Source organism: Silurus aristotelis (genome assembly GCF_946808225.1).
Source record: "Silurus aristotelis genome assembly, chromosome: 20".
Classification (NCBI taxonomy): Eukaryota; Metazoa; Chordata; class Actinopteri; order Siluriformes; family Siluridae; genus Silurus; species Silurus aristotelis.
The window spans coordinates 20782250-20803699 of NC_139593.1; the positions used below are offsets into that span (position 1 = coordinate 20782250).

At 39.4% G+C, this 21450-nt stretch overlaps 2 protein-coding genes across 6 annotated transcripts in view; both read right to left on the minus strand.

Annotated features, from left to right (window-relative positions):
• Positions 1-8794, minus strand: part of LOC310715544 (GDP-L-fucose synthase-like) — a 50557-nt gene extending 41763 nt beyond the window's left edge. For both annotated transcript variants that reach the window (XM_083522034.1, XM_083522037.1), the window contains exon 1: positions 8624-8794. In XM_083522034.1, coding sequence (XP_083378160.1) covers positions 8624-8772 — 149 coding nt within the window. In that variant the 5' untranslated portion in view covers positions 8773-8794. The remainder of the gene's footprint in view (positions 1-8623) is intronic.
• LOC310715554 (GDP-L-fucose synthase-like) lies at positions 1832-19956 on the minus strand. 4 transcript variants are annotated; one of them, XM_083522069.1, is made up of 11 exons: positions 19819-19956; positions 17907-18089; positions 16886-16919; positions 8211-8291; positions 7991-8119; positions 7646-7719; positions 6776-6909; positions 6318-6449; positions 5200-5279; positions 4963-5062; positions 1832-2280 (listed from the first exon to the last, which is right to left on the minus strand). In XM_083522069.1, exons 2-11 carry the CDS (start codon positions 18053-18055, stop codon positions 2108-2110), a joined length of 1086 nt encoding a protein of 361 aa, XP_083378195.1. In that variant the 5' UTR covers positions 18056-18089; positions 19819-19956; the 3' UTR covers positions 1832-2107. The 4 variants fall into 4 exon arrangements, with proteins under 4 accessions (XP_083378195.1, XP_083378196.1, XP_083378197.1 ...); XM_083522070.1 differs by lacking the exon at positions 1832-2280 and adding an exon at positions 4345-4509 and having other exon boundaries at positions 19819-19953; XM_083522071.1 differs by lacking the exons at positions 1832-2280; positions 4963-5062; positions 5200-5279; ... (3 more) ...; positions 7991-8119; positions 8211-8291 and adding exons at positions 13065-13674; positions 13751-13850; positions 13935-14014; ... (2 more) ...; positions 16166-16239; positions 16579-16707 and having other exon boundaries at positions 16808-16919.
• Between the last annotated feature and the right edge of the window lie 1494 nt (positions 19957-21450).

Here is a 21450-nt window from a genome sequence, read left to right on the forward strand (position 1 = left end):
ATCCCACTTCTGTTTTGCCAACCTCTTTCCCCTAATGCTCTCCTGCACTTCCTCATTCCACCACCACGTCTCCTTGTCTTGCTTTCTATTTCCAGATGTTACACCAAGTACTTTTCTAGCTGCCTCCCTCATCACTCCTGCAGTAGTTGCCCAATCATCCGGCACCTCTTCACCACCACCAAGCCCCTGTCTGACCTCTTCCCTGAACCTCACACTACACTCTTCCTCCTTCAGTTTCCACCATCTTATTCTTCTTTCAAACCTTACTTTCCTCCTCTTCTTCTTCGCCTCCAAAACCATCCTACAGACCACCATCCGATGCTGTCTAGCTACACTGTCCCCTGCCAACACCTTACAGTCTCCAATCTCCTTCAGGTTGCATCTCCTACACAGAAGATAATCCACCTGTGTGCACCTTCCTCCACTCTTATACGTCACCCTATGATCCTCCTTCTTCTTAAAATACGTGTTCACCACTGCCATTTCCATCCTTTTAGCAAAATCTACCACCATCTGCCCTTCCACATTCCTCTCCTTAAAACCATACCTACCCATCACCTCCTCATCACCTCTGTTCCCTTCACCTACATGCCCATTAAAGTCTGCCCCAATCACCAATCGTTCTTTCCTAGGTACACCATCTACCACTTCATCTAATTCACTCCAGAATCTTTCTTTCTCCTCCATCTCACAGCCAACTTGTGGAGCATAGGCACTGATGACATTTATCATCATCCCTTCAACTTCCACCTTCACGATCATCACCCTATCAGAAACTCTCTTCACCTCCACTACACTCTTACTGTACTCTTCCTTCAGAATCACCCCTACTCCATTACTCTTTCCATCCACACCATGATAAAACAGTTTAAACCCACCTCCAATGTTCCTGGCCTTACTCCCTTTCCACTTGGTCTCCTGAACACACAGCATATCTACCTTTCTCCTCTCCATCATATCAGCTATCTCTCTCCCTTTACCCGTCATAGTACCAACATTTAAAGTACCAACCCGAACCTCTACTCTCCTAAACTGCTCCTTTTCCTGCCGTCTCTGTAGACGCCTTCCTCCTCTCCTTCTCCTCCTTCGGCCAACAGTAGCCCAATTTCCACCGGTACCCTGTCGGCTAACGATACCTGTGGCGGTCGTTGTTAACCCGGGCCTCGACCGATCCGGTATGAAATTCTCATTTGTGATCCGCATATTTGATTTGGCACATGTTTTACGCTGGATGCCCTTCCTAACGCAACCCTCCCCATTTACCCGGGCTTGGGACCGGCACTAAGAGTGCACTGGCTTGTGCCCCCCTAATGGCTGGGTTTAAATATAATGGTCATAAACATACAGATTAGCATTTTCTGTGCTTGGCCCCCTAATGACCATGCATAATTCAGTCTGACTCGTGATGAACTTGCAAAAATTCATTACTAGGAATGATAAATTATAGACGTTATCATACTTTTTTTCTTAGTTTTTTTTTTCGAAAGAAACATTGTGGAGCAAGAGTTATGCAATGAAATAATTCAATTCAATTCAATTCATTTTTATTTGTATAGCGCTTTTAACAATGAACATTGTCTCAAAGCAGCTTTACACAGATAAATACTGTTATTTAAAAAGAAAACCTAGTGTGTAGGAGTAAATAAAAATGTTAATTCCAAACAATATGTGACAGCAAAAAAATACACATTTTTAAACAAAGGGTATCTTCTAATGATTTGTGTGTCTTTACTTAATGTCTTGGGAAAGGTGTGCATCGTTAGCGTTTACCTGAGAGAATGATGGGCTCGATTTCATCATATTCTCTCAGCACCCACACTTCTTACTCTTTGCCTTGTAGGTTTTGTGGATGAGTGCAGGTAAGACGTGACCGTCCTCGATGCTGAAGTTGTCATGCGTGCAAAAAATGTTTGTTTGAATGACAGATGTGTATCGCCGTCCGAACTGCTGAAAACATGCCCTGCACACATACACAATATTAACTCAATCGCACACCCCAGAACACGCAAACAAATGCCAAATGCACATTAAAACAGTGCTTTAAAGCTTTTCTTCTGACTGCTACCAACTGCTCAAACTGGAGACTCCTTCCATAAATGTTGATTGATCAAAAATCTCTCCAGTGTTTCTTTCTATTTTCAAGGTTGTAAGATGTGACAAACCTGTTGTATACGTTAACCATCCTCTTGGTGTAGGCGTACCCCGAGTTCGACCCATGAGGACGCTTTAAGGAATCGGTTCTTTTAAACAAACGAGAACGATGAGAGTTGATTCGGCAAACTGTAACGGTTTTATGTGAGGGATGGAAATGATCTTGAGTTAAGTTTCCGCATTTTAACCAGTCAGTTCGCTAATTTAATAATAAAAGCAGATTTTTATTATTTCTGAGCATGCACACACAAAGAAAAATGAAGTTTTTCCTTTTTTTATTTTTCGATCTGTTTAATTACACAAAGTGTAGAAATCTTTCAAATTTCACACTATCAAATCTGAACATATTTACTTCAATTGCTCTTCTTCCTCTACTTTCGGCTGCTCCCATTAGGGGTCGCCACAGCGGATCCTTCCTCTCCATACAACTCTGTCCTCTACATCTGCCTCTTTCAAACCAACTACCTGCATGTCTTCCCTCACCACATCCATAAACCTCCTCCTTGGTCTTCATCTTTTCCTCCTTTCTGGTGGCTTCATTCTCAGCATTCTCCTACTGATATACCCCATGTCACTCCTCTGCTCATGTCCAAACCATCTCAATTGGGCATCTCTCACTTGGTCTCTAAAATGTCCTACATGTACGGTCTCTGTAAAAAAGTTTGGCATGGATAATAAGATGCTGTGTGTGTGTGTGTGTGTGTGTGTGTGTGTGTGTGTGTGTGTGTGTGTGTGTATTTATTAATTTTTAATTTTTTTTTGCCATGTGTCTTCTGTAAGCAACCCAGGTACTTCTTACTTCTACACCTACACTGCTGCCATTTTCAGGTGATAATATGAATAACAACTGTTCACCACATTCATTTTCAAAAGTACCAGATTGTAATAGTCTTTATTTTCTGTTATATGGATTGCGGTATTTCCATTCTTTCTTTTGGAGCGTCAATGTGTCTGAAATACATGAGACATTGTCTACAGGCACAAAATATTTCCTGCACACCTTAATATCCAGTAGAGTGGCCCCACAATTTATTCTGCTGCAATATTTTTTAGCAATCTTTAGCTGGGGGTGTGGTCTGAACAGAGAGTAAAGGCCCATCGCAGATGACAGTATCAGAGGGTGAAGACTGCCTGTTTGATTGCCAGAAACTCTTGATATTGCTGTACTGGCTCTCCTGCACCGAGAGCTTATAGGTGATGTTCAACATCGGGCACTCCTCCCCCTATAGCGCTTGGAACAACAGGGTACCTTGCCCCCTAGAGAGGTTATGGTGCCCCCTTTTTACTGAGATCAGTTGGTGGACACAATAGAACGTAAAAAACATATGCAAGCATAATTTTAAATAATTCATTTTGATGGCTGCAACAAGTCTTTAAAAAGTTGCAACAAGGCAACAGAAGTCTGAAAAACTAAAGGTGCAACAGTAAACCCCATTGTACGAGCAACCTATAGTACGAGCAAACGGAGATACGAGCAACCTCGCTCGCAAAATTTTACCCCGGTTCACGAGCAAATTTCGAAGGCACGAGCAAACCCACGCTGACGGTTCCCCGTTTTCAGCGGAGGGTCGCATCAGTCGCTTAGTTGATGACGTATCACTCGGTCGCTCTCGTTGTTCAGTGCAGCAAAAACTTAACTTTTTTTAGTTTTATGTTTTTATTTCACTAGAAATCTTGAAAAATGTTTTCCAAGAAAATTAGTGATGGTGCTGTAAAAACGAAAGTAAATAGAATTACCATGGAAACCGAGAAGGTTACGAGGGTGGTGTGCGTCTCACACTCGCAATCAACCACTACCACATGAGTAAGTGTTAAATTATATTTACATTACGGTAATTTGCGGTGTATTTGTTTGTTAAAATAGGCTACAAATACTTTTCAATGCAGAAATTAGCGATAGAATGAGGTCTTGGAACTGATTAAATCACTTTTACATTCATTCCTATAGGGGGAAAATCAGTTCGAACATACAAGCAAATGGACCTACGAGCAATTTTCAAGAACAAATTATGCTCGTCCAACAGGGTTTTACTGTATTAAAAATAAACAGTTCATCATGAAATAGAAAATACAACAAAGAGCAAGAAAAGTCAAGAAATGTCTGTCAGCTAATAAATGAAGTTTAACCAGTCGAATTTTTTCACACTTTTACCTCTTTCTATAGCAAAAAAAAGACAAAGCTTAGATGGCAAATAAAGGTGTTTTTTTTTTATTTATTTATTACTGTAATGAGATTACAAAGCTCCATCAGATAGATTTAAAGAAGAAAAAAGCTCATCACTTGGTGGTTTGAGCCGAATGGTCATCTACGAGCGATGTTGTAATTATCAGCAAACCAATCACATGTCTCCGTCACAGCTGAGGAAAAGCACAATTTAAGCCAGAATCAATATGTGCCTTTGTGCATGAGTACGGGTGTGGTGTTTGTGGATGTTAGGGTTTATGTTTGGTGTCTTTGGGTGTGTGCTTGTGTATTTGTCTAAGTAATTGTAGATTTGTCAATGTCTCAAAAAACTATTCCGGGACAAGCTAGGAATGAAGTGAGGATGGACTGAGGAGACGATCTTGTTGTTTCCAACTCAATAATCAAATGTCGGCTGTGCATGTGTGTATGAAAGCAAACAGTAGCACTGAAAAGTGAAAATATCAAAAAATATATATTTTTTGAGTTAAAGCTGGATGATTGCTCAGAAAGTACATGTGGTCAGTATTAATTTTACTACTGCTTGCAGTCTTGTTTACATACTGCGGCTGCACATATTATACACATACATTGTATATTCTGTTGGTGGGTGTGTGTGCAGGTTTTACCTGTATGGAATGGAGTGAAGGTGAAATTAGGAAGGTAGCGTCTCAGTTTGGCGTTACTCGCCGTTTTCTTCAGCTGTCCGTCTGATTTGCTTGTGTCATACTGAACAGGTAAAGGCCAAACTGTGTTTTTCTCATTTACTGACTCACACACACACCCACACACAAACCCACTCACACACACTCTCTCACTCACACTTTATTCTCACTTTCAGTTTGTATATGCAAATTAAAGGATACAACCACAGATCCCGTGAAGCCGAATGCTTCTACAATTGCATCGACTGCATTCTTAATGGTTATCTCATCTTCTTCTCCAACTGCAAACAAAACAGTGTGTGTGTGTGTGTGTGTGTGTGTGTGTGTGTGAGAGAGAGAGAGACATTAAACAATTCATCACCAAAGGTCATTAAAAGTAATTTTAAAAGACACATGCTTTAAAAAAAAAAAGTATATTTAATTTTTTTTTTTTTTATTTCATTTTAAAAGGTACATAAAAATATTTTAAAGGCTGTTTAAAATAAAGTACGAAAGCACATTGCATTCACAAAGATAAAAAAAACCAAACAAACAAACAGCAAGAATCTCATAATTATGACTTACTAACTCATAATTATGGCTTACTAAGTCATAATTATGACTTATTATTTTTTAATTATGGCTTATTATCTCATAATTATGAGATAAGTGCGGCAGTCTGTGGCAGGGGAGCATTTTAGCGCACGACATCGAATCTGACGTGATTGCATTCTTTGCTCGGAAGCGCCTCATTGCGCAACCAGTGAGATGTAGCGGCTATCATATGGTTTATCTTTATGACTGTATATTAGTTAAATTAGCTACTGGACATTTTCTCGCTGACTGCCCCTCTTGCTAATTAATTTAGTTACGGTAAACCTTGCTTCAGTTAATAGATACGAGGCGTTAACTATTATTATTATTATTATTATTATTATTATTATTATTATTATTATTATTATTATTATATTTTAATATTGACTACTAATATATGTTACACATTCTGACTGTCCACTTGATAAAATTAACTAAAATTACCTTTTATCAAGTGGACAGTCAGAATATGTAACATATATTACAGGTAAGGAAGATGTTCATTAGACCTGGAAGTGCTAGTATTGGGGTGAAGGCTCCCTCTGGTGAGGTGGAGGAAGAACTGCAGCTGGAACTGTTCCAAAGTCTAGTACAATTGCCCTTTTGACTTTTTCAAACCTTCTAGAACCAACATTTTAACTTTAAAATAAAAGGCAGTGATTGAAAAAAATCTTTTTTGAGTGACAGTAAAAAGGTCCATGTTTCTGCACACACTTTGTGATGTCTTGTGATACGTGTATCAGTACCTGAGAGAATGATGGGCTCGATTTCCTCATATTCTCTCAGCACCCACACAAAAAGACGAGCCACATCGAGAGAGAAGATGAACTGACGTAGTCCTTTACCCGAACCCCAGACCTGCAGAGCTGTTCCGTCCCCTAAAAGACACAACATTGCACAACAGTTTCAATATTGTACGCTCTCATGATAACTTTTATCCAGGCCTAACCTGACCTGGCTAACCTCACAAAGCTAATCTAATGTAGCCCAACCCAACCTGACTGCCACCTGTATAAAACTTGGTGATCTGCGCCTTATAACATGACTTCTATTTCTTCTATTGGGTGCTGATACTAGATATATTTTACATATTGTTTGTTTGTGTGTGAGAAAGAGAAAAAGAGAGAGAAAAAGAGAGAGAGAGAGAGAGAGAGAGAGAAAGGAGAGAGGAAGAGAGAGAGAGAGAGAGAGAGAGATGTATTACTCTTTGCTTTGTAGGTTTTGTGGATGAGTGCAGATAAAACGTGACCATGCTCAAGGTGGAAGTTGTCATATGGGCCAAAGATATTTGTGGAAATGATCGCCGTGTATCGCCGTGCATACTGCTGAAAACAGGTTCTACACACACACACACACACACACACACACACACACACACACACACACACACACACTGAAATGAAATCACCCACCAAATAAAGTATAGATAGTGAGATGCAGAGGTGGGCGGTCACCACTGGTCAGCAAAGCCTTCTCTGCTGGCCTAAACACTATCAGAAGCACTGACCTACATTTTCAACCTAAATTCTGATATTTGTTTCATGAAATTGTATTCATTTATTTCCAACAGTTTATTCTCTTCATTTTGTAATGTTTCTCTCGGCTGCACTGCTTCCAGTACGTTTATGTGGATGTTAGATTTTTTTTTGTCCAATCAGATTTCAGTCTCTATGTGCTGCCATGTGAATCTAATCTGCCCAGGGCCTTCAAAGTCAGTACTGCTGGCCTTTTTACCATAGAGAATATTATAAATAGATCTTTTAACTTTAACCAAGATTTTAAATTTGAATGACATTTTTTATGTTTTAGTCATGTTATTAGACAAATATTGATTCTGAACTGAGACTTAACTGGGTTTCTTGCTTTAGTAAAATGGTCTTCACCCTCCATATGTGAGATTCCACTCTCTCTCTCTGTATTGCCATGCGTTGGTTTATTGTGTTTTTGTACAGTATTGATGGTTTCTATAATTGTGACATAATAGTGATATTGAGAGGTGGATTAAGTCGGGTACCTCCCCACTGAAGACCCAGGTACCAAATGCACGACCCACCACTGGTGAGATGTGACAAACCTGTTATATAAATCAATTATCCTCTTGGCATAGGAGTAACCCGAGTTCGACTCATGTGGAGGACCATCATGGATCTATGAACAAAATCATTCAGTGTTAGATTTCACACTTTGTTCCTGCTGCTGCAGTCATAAAGATTTATCCAATATATCTATATCTAGAGTTTTATTGAATAGGGATCAAAATCAACATCGGCTCCTGCTGTTAAAAGCACCATATAAGTGAATATGGATTATAATAATGATTAAAGAGGAGGAAATATATATTTGGAATTTTTTATTTGACTATACTAATATCGATTCTAAAGTACAAATCTATGTGCCAGTTGTGTGTGTATGTGTGTACCATAGTCTCATCAATCGGGTAAGTAGTTTTATCCGGGAAAATGCATGTGGACAAAGACAAGACGACTTTCTCCACATCAAACTCGTGAGCCATGTGCAGCACGTTATTATTAATAGCCATGTTTTTCCTCTAAAAAAACCCAAAAATTATTTCAGCTAATAATGAGAATTTATGCGTGTGTATATGTGTTTGTCTGTCTGTTTGTGTGTATGAGATTTACCCAGAAGTCTAGGTTCTGTTTCATGTGCATGAAGAGGCTGCCCACCATTGCTGCGAGGTGAATAACATGTGTGGGCTGATATTTCTCGAAGTAGGTGCATGAAATATTATTCATAACTCCATCACATCATCACTTTCCTTTGCATTATATCAGTTCAACAACGATAAGTCTGATTTGTGAAGAGGTTTTTGTAGAAGAGTCTCTGCCACTAGTTGGGGAAGTGGTAGTTCAGTGGTTAAGATGGTTGATTTCTGCTTTAAAGGTTGTGAGCTTAAATCAAAGCAATGTAATTGATCTGCAATGTTCATGTTAATGCTCTTGTTCTAATATTATTCTTTATATAGTGAAAAAAAAATGGTGACAAGACAATAATAATGATGATAACGTGTTTAGGGCTGGGTTTTGAAGCTCACGTCAGGTCTGCATCTTTGGAGCTGATGAAGATCCATTCTTCCCCTTCCCTCGCTCCTCCTTCCTGCTTCACCACACGCTCTATGGCTTTCCCCACGAGGCCACTGCCACCTGTCACCAGCACCCGCATCGGCTTCTTTTTACTATCCATCTGCCAAAACAAATATTAGGAATGTGAATATGAATTTAGACACTAAAAGCCCAGCTTGATTTACACACAGATGATGTGTAAATAATGACAATTTAAATCAAGTTCATGCAAATCAGTGTCAGGTAGCCAGTGATTAATGCATTCGCACTGGCTTAATCCATTCTAACCCGCATTAGAAACCAATTCATTTAACTAATCTAACAAACTTATTTAACATGAACCCATTTTTATTGTATTTCAGTTGCTAAATATACAAGCTGAGAGAGCAGCAGTGTAAACATTCCCAACAAGCAGTCAATGTTTACATGGCACACATTGACTTCCTTAATAATAACTCAGAATCCATAAGTAGCTCAAACAACCTGAGCATTGATTATGTAAATCAATTTCTTTGCAATAAAGTTATTTTTATTATGCCACTCGACAGAAAAGCAAAACACACATGATCAATAATCATATATAATAATATGCTTTTATGATTTTTACACCTCATGATAGCTCGTAAGTAAGTAAACCTTAAAACAGAATGAGTACCAGTGAATAAAATTTATCTTCAGTTCAGAATATGTTTGAAATATTAAAAAAAATGTGAATTGTATCTTTGTAGTACCCTGGACTAACCGCTAGGTGTCGTCTTATATATATATAATGGGGGAGTGGTGGCTCCAGCGGTTAAGGCACTGGGTTCAAGCCCCGGTATCGCCAAGCTGCCGCTCTTGGGCCCTTGAGCAAGGCCCTTAACCCTCTATGCTCCGGGGGTCCCTTACGAGTGAAATATCAAGGTCCGTGACGTCAGAGTGACGTGGGGCCGCCTTCCCGTGGGCTCACCACCTGCAGGAGGGACTGTAAGGGACGGTGCTGTGAGGATTGGGCAGCAGTCGAAGGCGGGGGCCTGCTTAGGACCCGAATTACGGATAAGCGGGAGAAAATGAATGAATGAATGAATGAATATATATATATATATATATATATATATATATATATATATATATATATATATATATATATATATATATATATATATATAAAACCCAGCCATTAGGGAGGCACAAGCCAGTGCACTCTTAGTGCATGTCCCAAGCCCGGATAAATGGGGAGGGTTGCGTTAGGAAGGGCATCCAGCGTAAAACGTGCCAAATCAAATATGCGGGTCACGAATAAGAATTTCATACCGGATCGGTCGAGGCCCGGGTTAACAACGACCGCCACAGGTATCGTTAGCCGACAGGGTACTGGTGGAAATTGGGCTATTGTTGGCCGAAGGAGGAGGAGGAGAGGAGGAAGATTCCTACAGAGGCGACAGGGAAAGGAAAAGTGTAGGAGAGTGGAGGTTCGGGTTGGTACTTTAAATGTTGGCACTATGTCTGGTAAAGGGAGATAGATAGCTGATATGATGGAGAGGAGAAAGGTAGATATGTTGTGTGTTCAGGAGACCAATTGGAAAGGGAGTAAGGCCAGAAAAATTGGAGGTGGGTTTAAACTGTTCTATCATGGTGTGGATGGAAAGAGAAATGGTGTAGGGGTGATTCTGAAGGAAGAGTTCAGTAAGAGTGTAGTGGAGGTGAAGAGAGTTTCTGATAGGGTGATGATCGTGAAGGTGGAAGTTGAAGGGATGATGATAAATGTCATCAGTGCCTATGCTCCACAAGTCGGCTGTGAGATGGAGGAGAAGGAAAGATTCTGGAGTGAATTAGATGAAGTGGTAGATGGTGTCCCTAGAAATGAACGATTGTTGTTTGGGGCAGACTTTAATGGACATGTAGGTGAGGGGAACAGAGGTGATGAGAAGGTTATGGGTAGGTATGGCCTAAAGGAGAGAAATGTGGAAGGGCAGATGGTGGTAAATTTTGCTAAAAGGATGGAAATGGCAGTGGTGAACACTTATTTTAAGAAGAAGGAGGATCATAGGGTGACGTGTAAGAGTGGAGGAAGGTGCACACAGGTGGACTATGTTCTATGTAGGAGATGCAACCTGAAGAAGATTGGAGACTGTAAGGTGCTGGCAGGGGACAGTGTAGCTAGACAGCATCGGATGGTGGTCTGTAGGATGGTTTTGGAGGCGAAGAAGAAGAGGTAAGGACTGAAAGAAGAATAAGATGGTGGAAACTGAAGGAGGAAGACTGTAGTGTGAGGTTCAGGGAAGAGGTCAGACAGAGGCTCGGTGGTGGTGAAGAGGTGCTGAATGATTGGGAAACTACCGCAGGAGTGATGAGGGAGGCAGCTAGAAAGGTACTTGGTGTGACATCTGGAAATAGAAAGGAAGACAAGAAGACGTGGTGGTGGAATGAGGAAGTGCAGGGGAGCATAAGGGGAAAGAGGTTAACAAAACAGAAGTGGGATCGACAGGGTGATGAGAAAAGTAGGCAGGAGTACAAGGACATGCGGCAGCAGGTAAAGAGGGATGTGGCGAAAGCCAACGAAAAGGCATACGAGGAGCTGTATGAGAGGTTGGACACTAAGGAAGGAGAAAAGGATTTGTACCGATTGGCCAGGCAGAGAGATCGAGCTGGGAAGGATGTGTTGCAAGTTAGAGCAATAAAGGATGGAGATGGAAATGTGTTGACTAGTGAGGAGAGTGTGTTGAGAAGATGGAGGGAGTATTTTGAGCAGCTGATGAATGAGGAAAATGAGAGGGAGAGAAGGTTGGATGATGTGGAGTTAGTAAAGCAGGAAGTGGATAGGATTAGTAAGGAGGAAGTGAGAGCAGCGATTAAGAGGATGAAGAGTGGAAAGTCGGTTGGACCAGATGACATACCGGTAGAAGCGTGGAGATGTTTAGGAGAGATGGCAGTGGAGTTTTTAACCAGATTGTTTAACAAGATTTTGGAAGGTGAGAGGATGCCTGGGGAATGGAGAAGGAGTGTGCTGGTACCGATCTTTAAGCATAAGGGAGATGTGCAGACCTGCAGTAACTACAGGGGAATAAAGTTGATCAGCCACACCATGAAGTTATGGGAAAGAGTAGTGGAAGCCAGGCTGAGAGAAGAGGTGACCATCTGTGAGCAACAGTATGGTTTCATGCCGAGGAAGAGCACCACAGATGCCTTATTTGCTTTGAGAACGTTGATGGAGAAGTATAGAGAAGGACAGAAGGAGCTGCATTGTGTATTTGTGGATTTAGAGAAAGCGTACGACAGGGTGCCAAGAGAGGAATTGTGGTATTGTATGAGGAAGTCAGGTGTGTCAGAGAAGTATGTGAGGGTGGTGCAGGACATGTATGAGGACAGTGTGACAGCAGTGAAGTGTGCAGTAGAAAAGACAGACTGCTTCAAGGATTGGCTCTAAGCCCTTTCCTGTTTGCAGGATGATGACATTTCCTGTGATGAACAGGATGATGGACAAGGTCGGGCAGGAGTCTCTGTGGACTATGAGGTTTGTGGTTGATATGTTATTTGTAGTGAGAGTAGGGAGCAGGTAAATCAGCAGTGGCAGCAGGGTGCATGAAATCTGGCTTGAACAGTTCCTCAACCTCTGCTCCATTTACCACTCCAGTTCATGACTGGTCACAAACTGCGATAAGCACAGGACAGTTTTTTTGCAGCTCGAGAAAAGGGAACTTTGGATTTAAGTAGACCATAGACATATGTTATATTAACACACACTTCACCGTTCTTCTCTACTTTGTACTTTGTGATTTTGTATATTCCTTGAATTGTCCACATTGTGCATTCATGCCTATAGGTCCTATCAACATTCATTGTAACCCTATTTTTTAGCTTCTGGTTTTGACCTGCTCTACGATTATAAGTTGAGTATGTAGATAATTAGAGGTGTAGATAAAGGTCATACATCATTCTCGGATGTGTGTCTCTTACACAGACAGCTCTCAGACAGACATTGTCTCTGTAAAGTAATTAAAGAATTGATATATTTCTGTATACATTACTCTCATTTCTAGGAATTCCCTCTGGGTGAAACTGATAGAAGGATCCTGTACACTATTATAAAAAAGACAATCAATTTCAGGGAATAAAATGCTGAATGAAACAAATAGTAAAATGAAACAAATGAATGTGTTTTGGTGCTAAATATTGCTCAGCATTTGCTCGCTTTTGCTAACAGCCGTCTTTGTTCTGTTTAGTGATACTCTGGTCCTTGATCTTATGTTTTAAGCTTTCTAGGATTGCCTTTGTATCGTTTCCCGATTTCACTTGATGCATTGGATTTTTTTACCTCCACCTCTTATAAATACTACAGCAAATGTATAAATGATTAAACAAAAGAACTCATTGGTACTCATGTGGAACAGTGTGTAATCTGTCGTGGTGAGCACACAATATCACACTCGGTCATCGGATTTGAGGAAAGGTTTTATTAGAATCTTGTTATACAGTGTAACAAATAGTAATTGTAAAACCCACACAGGCCCTTCCAGACTAAAACCTGGCACCTAAAGGCTATTGCTATGTTATCATGTATGTATATATTGATATATTACATCAGCTGCCATGTTTCTCCAAGGTCACCCCTACAGCAATTTTACAAAAATAGAATATCAGTGAATATCAGTTCAGAAAATGAGACATATAGTTAAATCTGTATGAATCTGTATGAATCTGTTTGTGTATTATTTTTTAATCACATAATTCCCACAGTTGTCCGATTGACTGCATTTAATTCTCCAGACACCACAATGATTTTTATAAACAATACAATTTCTAGGGTTCATGATTTTTAGATGATATAATCAGAATAATAAGGCACACCAGTTTAAATTTAAATCGATTTGTAAACCGATATCCTGAGATTTTATGGAAAACTGTGGCTGAAGAGCGTTGACAGGTGCTTCACATTACATGCTGCAAAGTGTGAAGAACGTGTCACTCATCAGTTTCAAGCTGGACGGTCATTTGCGAGCGATGTCGTAATTAGCAGCTAACCAATCACATGTCTCCTTCACAGCTGAGGATAAAGCACAGGTAAGTCCAGAATATATAGCACAGGTAATATCCTTTATATTATGTGTGTATGTTTTTACCTATATGGAATGGAGTGAAGGTAAAATTAGGAAGGTAGCGTATCAGTTTGGCGTTGTTTGCCGTTTTCTTCAGCTGGCCATCGGGTTTGCTGGTATCATACTGAACACATCAGTCAAAGGCCATACTTTGTATTTTACTGACTCTCACACACACACAGCTTGTATATGCGAAAAAAAAGGATACAATCACAGGTCCTGTGAAGCCGAAAGCTTCCACAATCACATCGACTGCAGTTTTAATGGATATCTCATTTTCTTCTCCAACTGTGAACATAACAGTGTGAGAGAAAGCCCGAGTAAGGAAACAGTGCCAAAGCTCAGTATTATACAAGCCAACTTGCAAAATTTTAAAAGAAATGATATAAATTCAGTACAGGTTGGTGCATCCAAACAGGAAACTTTAGAAATAGGAGTTTGTGACCCCGGATTGTCTGCAATTGTTTGGAACCAGTTCAAGGTCCTTTAGAACCCATTGCCATTGGGTATAATGGAGCAGTGGAGTGGTTCTCAACTAACGTTCGATGTGAAACCTTTTATAAGAATGGTGATAATGTGAATGCTGCACAAAGGGAATTTCAGCATCCTTACCAGTTACGATGTCATGATTATGTCTCTTCTGCTAACCTCAAAGATATGGGTTCAGCCTAAAAAAAGTACCCAGGTGGTGCTCGAATGGCCCTCACACTAGAGAATATCATATCTGTTTGATCTGCAATTGTGAGGGGCCCTCGCCGCTCTATTCAACAACATGCATTATTGTGGTGTTGAGCTGTTTCTTCAAAATTATGCACCCACGTTGTTATTGGATGAGCAGACGAGACATGATCATGATGTACTCATGGCTCGTTGCGCACCACTCCACTGCTCCAAGGAGTTCTAAACGAGGTCGCACTACAAACAATTGCCGAAACCCCATTGTCACCAAGTTCTAGTTCCAAAATTACCCCTTTCCCTGCGCCACTCTGAGTTTTAAACATGTTGAATCCAAAGCAAAGTAATAAACACATACGAAGCATAAGGTCTGTCATTTAAAATAAAATTAAACTTCTTGCGTTATGTGTACCCGAGTACACATGAGTACCTGTGAGAATGATGGGCTCAATTTCATCGTATTCTCTTAGAGCCCACACGCAAAGGCGGGCCAAATCTACAGAGTAGATGAACTGACGTAGTCCTCGACCCGATCCCCAGACCTCCAGAGCTGTTCCATCTCCTACAAAACACACAATTACACAACAGTTTCAGCATTGCCGTGTATTCATTAATCAGCCATGGCCAGTCTACCTGTTCAAGTCATGGCTGCTCATCAGGGATAAATACACATCGTTCACCTTAACTGTTAAATTCTGTAAAGCTGCTTTGAGACAATGTCTGTTGTGAAAAGCGCTATAGAAATAAACTTGTTTTGACAAGTTCACAGAGCATAAACACTGTGTACTTATGAAAAGCCCCTAACAGTGATTACGGATGGCACAATACACACAGATAAGATCACCTGGCTTATCTTAATCTATAATCATGAATAAAACTGAAAACTGGCCATGATATCACTCACATCATCATCTTGAATGCATACAAATACATCCCTTTAAATAAAGTGACGAAAGTAAATATCGGTTTCAAATTGAGACAAATAATAAAAGGACCAGTTCTCTAAAACCTTCTCTCTAAATCTGCTTGTGTGTCATCTGATAATCACATAATTACCACAGCTTTCACTGATTGGCTGCGTTTCATTCTCCAAGGATCATGACTTTTCAACCAGGCAAATCTCTACTAATGTGGCCCCAGAAGAAAAAAGCACAGATTGCGAATCAAAGGTGATGGCAACCAGCGAGTGACAGTTTATTTTGCACCCACTGCTGGTTCGGTACCTGATCCTGTTTTGCCTGTTCTACTTGCAACACAAACGTTCTCACCTGACTGCAACTCATACCTAACTTCCACAGCACATACATGGAACAAGAATGATAGCAGATTGTCACTTTGAAGACAAAATAGTCTAGATGTATGTATAATGAGATAACCTTAAGTCGCTGTGGATAAGGGCAGTGTCATACATTTGTTTGTCTAATCAGTTTGTCTTGACAGTTGGTCTTACTCTTCGCCTTGTAGGTTTTGTGGATGAGTGCGGGTAAAACGTGACCGTTCTCGACGCTGAAGTTGTCATGAGGGCCAAAAATGTTTGTGGGAATAACAGATGTGTACCGCCGTCCATACTGCTGAAAACAGGCCCTGCACATAAACACACAATATTAACTCAGTCACCCTTTTAGAAAATAGCCTACTGCAAGGTAACCACAAAATCAACTAATGAAAACCTTTAAGGTCAAATGCTGAAACTGGAAAATCCTTTCATGAATATTAAATTAACATTCTTACAGGAGGTTGTTAATACTTTGAAATTGATCAAACCTGTTATGTACATCAATCATCCTCTTGGCGTAGGCGTAGCCCGAGTTCGATTCAGAAGGAGGACCATTATGGATCTATGAACAAGATTGTTTGGTATTAGATTTTAGATCTTCACAGTGGGCTAAAATTACTATCTTCTGCACAATAGCTGGAGCTATTCATGATGCCACTATCAGGGTCAGTTGGAAAAAAACGATGTGTTTCTTAGTTTTATTCAACAGGGAGCTAAATCTGCATTAGCTAATCATTAACCCATGATAATGATTGGAGGGAATATGAGACCCATTTGTGCACACCCACTTTTCAAAGCTGGCAGGATGATACCCCAAATATGGGCTCAATTATATGAGTCTACAAGTATAAAAATAATGTAGCTACTAAACTGTTTACAGTTGTTCTGTATTTGTGTGTACCATAGTCTCATCGATGGGGTAGGTGGTTTCCGCTGGAAAAGAGCATGTGGACAAACAGGAGATCACTTTTACCACATCAAACTCATGAGCCGTTTGCAGCACGTTATCGTTTAAGGTCAGGTTCTTCCTCTGAAAACAGTTTAAAAGTGTTGGTTCAGCTAATAGAGAAAGGTTCCTCGAGTGTGTGTACAGTATATGTGTGTATTTCTGAGTCACAGTGATTAATTACCATGAAATTTAGGTTCTTTGTCGTGCTCATGAAGGTGCCCACTACAGCTGCGAGGTGAATAACGTGTGTGGGTTGATGTTTCTCGAAGATGGCCCTAGTCTCGGCTGCATTTCTGTAGAAAAAAGTGCAAGAAATATTCGTTTTAATTGCCTCCATCACATCATTTTTATCTTTATGAAATTTTCTTAGAATTATAATCAATCTTGCAAATAATTTATTAAGTGTGGTGTTTGATTGGTCTGATTGGTAAGAATGTGTTTTTCAGCTCGGACAGAACATGTTCAGCCATGAAACTCTCTCTATGAGCAACAGTATGGTTGAAGGAAGAGCAATACTGACACATTATTTGCTTTGAGTATGTTAATGAACAAGTATCGAGAAGGTCGGGTATGTTTGTGTATTTAGAGAAAGTGTACAACAGAGAGGAGTTGTGGTATTGTATGAGGAAGTCAGGTCTGGCAGAAAAGTATGTGAAGGTGGTGCAAGACATGTATGAAGACAGTGTGAAAGCAGTGAAGTGTGCATTAGGAACGACAGACTGGTTTAAGTTGGAGATAGAACTGAATCAAGGATCGGCTCTGAGCCCTTTCCTGTTCGCAGTGGTGAGAGCAGAGAGCAGGTTGAAGGAGTCTGGAGAGATGGAGATACTTGCTGGAGAGAAAGGGGAATAAAAGTCAGTAGGAGTAAGACAGAGTAAATGTGTGTGAATGAAAGGAGAAGAGATATAAAAGGTGGAGGAGTTTAGGTACTTGGAGTACAATAGTGCAAAGTATTTGTTAGAGAAGTGAAGAAAAGAGTGTAGGCAGGGTGGAGTGGGTGGAGAAGAGTGATAGCAGAAGTTATTTGTGATAGAAGAGTATCTGCAAGAGTGAAAGGGAAAGTTTATAGGACTGTGGTGAAACCTGCGATGTTGTATTGTTTAGAGACAGTGGTACTAAGTAAAAGACAGGGGGCAAAGCTATAGGTAGCAGAGCTGAACAGATGCTGCGATTTTCATTGACAAGGATAGACATTATAAATAATTCCACAGTGAAGTGTGGGTTTGTGAAATGGTGATAACATTTAAGGTGGTGTCAGCATTTTAGGGGCTTGGACTCACGTCAGGTCTGCGTCTTTAGAGCTGAGGAAGATCCACTTCTCCCCTTTTTCCGCTCCTCCTTCCTGCTTTACCACACGCTCTATGGCTTTTCCCAGAAGCCCGCTGCCACCCGTCACCAGCACCCGCATCGGCTTCTTCTCAGCGTCCATCTGACAATTATTCACAACAGCGATGCCCAATGTTCTAACGTCAAAAAAAACAATTAACCTGTAAATATGAAACATACCAATATTTATTTGCACACTGAAAGGCCAGCTGGATATAAAGATGCATAACCCTGAGCCAATTCAAATTAGGCACATGCAAATGGTTGTCATATTACCCTGTAGAGCTGTATAACCAGCAGCTGGGATTTTTTTTTTATTCATAGAATCTGTCACCGTAATGGTATTGCCAGATCATGCTGGTGGTGGAATCCTACCAGGAGTGTTTTCTTTCCACACTCTATTTATCTTAATAAGACTGTATGGGAATGTTTTTACTGATCATGTGCAGCACACCTGGTTATAGCATGAATAGCAATCCTTTTTTTTCACATAGTAAATTAAATTCTGAGAAGACAGACATAATGGTGAGCACATGACCTGCTGGAACATACACAGAACCTTTTTTGTGTATACTGATACTGAAATCCTTCATCTAGAGCCAAAAAAAACCACACAAATGAAAAGTCCAACAGTGTGTTCAACCAGGAGAATGATAATGTGTTGGATGGGTTACACCTCTTTCTTTTTCATATGGATTGTTTTCTTCTTCTGTTTTTTTCTTCTTCTGTTCAGACAACCAAGTTGTTTATTTCAAAGGGCTGCAAAATGTATTTAACAGAACCCATTTTTTACACCTCAGAAAACCTTTTAGGGAATCTATCTATCTATCTATCTATCTATCTATCTATCTATCTATCTATCTATCTATCTATCTATCTATCTATCTATCTATCTATCTATCTATCTATCTATCTATCTATCTATCTATCTATCTATCTATCTATCTATCTATCTATCTCTATCTATCGCTTTTTGCTGCAAATCTTTATTTATTTTTTCTCCTCAAAATATTTTGGAGCATTTCGACACTTGACATGAGGTTGGACATGTGATTAGATATACTACATATACTGTATATTGTTATTATTATTATTATTAGTAATATATATATATAATGCCTGTAATGTCATGTCGTGAAGATGTTAAAGTAAATGTAAATGAAATTGCAATGCAAATGCAAAAATAAATAGTCTCAATAAAAATTTTTTTATGACCTTCAAGATGAAAAAAAAAAGCAGTATTTTTCACTGTTTTCTGTGATACATCCTTATTATAAACAAGGATCGATTAAAAAATATCACGATTACAAATAAATAAATAAAGTCATCACCATCATAAAATGATGCCGACACTTAGCGTAAAAACGAATGTCTATCCAAGCAGATAAAGAAAGAAAGCAAATAAGAAAGGCATAAACATAAAATGTATTTGTGTGCAAATGAAAAATATAGAAAAAATTCTGTTGTGTTCTATGGTTGTAAAAATGTACAATCCAGAACCCCAATATTCAGCCGAAGAAAACACACAATAACTGCGTTAAAGGAAGTCAAATTAAATCCTGGCGACAAAAAACTTGACCATAAAAGAAAACGGAGAAACAGTGACATCACTGAGTCACAATCACCAAAGTTTTAAACCTGTCTATGGAGCGTGTGTGTTTAGCTTTTAATCATTCACTAGCAGCCATTATGACAAACGATTTGTTCGAATTTGTGATTTCAAAAAGTTTTCTGTTTTTTTATTTATTTTGCTATTTATTTATAAATAATTCTAAGGATTTTTTATTAATTCATCTATTTTAAATTACATCAATAATTTTTAAATGCCACCCACAAAAACAGTTTTGAAGAAAGAAGCACACATACCTGAAAAAAGTCTGTGGTCTCAATACTTTTGTGAATATAGTGTGTGTAGTGGGAGCAGCTCAGGAAATAATGATATGTGGCTCAGGGCAAAAAATGGTGAGCACATGACCTGTATGACAACTGAAGATGCTCGTTACAAGGCGGAACATAAAGTACAAAAAAAAAATGTAAACATTTTTATCTAGAGCCAATTACAATAGAATGACAGTGGGTTGAATGGGTTACACCTCTATCTTTTACACATGACATGTTTTTTCTTTTTTTGAAAAAGTCATTCATTTGCCATTATTACGATTATAGATCACTCAGTCTACAGTGTATTACAAAGCCAAATTCACTTTGCGGGAGCAGATTCATATGCTGTACAGGGGTGTCTCAGGATGTTACCAATATCCATATTTTGATGTCCTTTTTATGCAGGACCGATAGAACTTGTGCTCTGTGGTTACAAATTTTCAACTCGAGATCCTCTGAGAAGACATTCCTCATAAAAGAGGTTCTCCTGTAAGCAATAATGATCTTCCTTTTAGTCAAAATTATGATGCCAAAAATGTCAGTGGTTAGTTATATCCATTCATGATTAGTTCTTATATTCTATAATATATATTAAATATATAAAACTGGCCCAACTGGAATGATCAAAACTGGCTCATATAATGTGTCAGACATCCAAATATAATACATTATATATATATATATACAGTGAGGAAAATAAGTATTTGAACACCCTGCACATGGGACAGGGCGACTGCACTGTATTAAGAAGAGGATGACCGGGGCCATGTATTGCGAGATTTTGGGGAACAACCTCCTTCCCTCAGTTAGAGCATTGAAGATGGGTCGTGGCTGGGTCTTCCAACATGACAATGACCCGAAGCACACAGCCTGGTTCTGGCGTGGCCTAGCCAGTCTCCAGACCTAAACCCAATAGAGAATCTTTGGAGGGAGCTCAAACTCTGTGTTTCTCAGTGACAGGCCAGAAACCTGACTGATCTAGAGAAGATCTGTGTGGAGGAGTGGGCCAAAATCCCTCCTGCAGTGTGTGCAAACCTGGTGAAAAACTACAGGAAACATTTGACCTCTGTAATTGCAAACAAAGGCTACTGTACCAAATATTAACATTGACTTTTCTTAGGTGTTCAAATACTTATTTGCAGCTGTATCATACAAATAAATAGTTTAAAAATCATACATTGTAATTTCTGGATTGTTTTTTTTTTTTATTATGTCTCTCACAGTGGACATGCACCTACGATGACAATTTCAGACCTTAGATGATTTCTAAGTGGGAGAACTTGCAAAATAGCAGGGTGTTCAAATACTTATTTTCCTCACTGTATATATATATATATATATATACACACACACACACACACACACACACTGCACATCCAAAAAAAATAATTCACCACCAGGATTTAACTAAGCAAAAGTTTCAGCTATCAACAGGATATTTAACTCTAAATGATGCAGTGAGTAGCTTCTAAGTTCTTAAACAACCATGTTCGAACCCACATCCTGTGGACATGGAAAAGATGTTAATCTGTTTCAGAAGGGTCAAATTATTGGCAATGCATCAAGCAAAGAAACATCTAAGGAGATTGATGAAAGTGATAAAATTGAGTTAAGAAC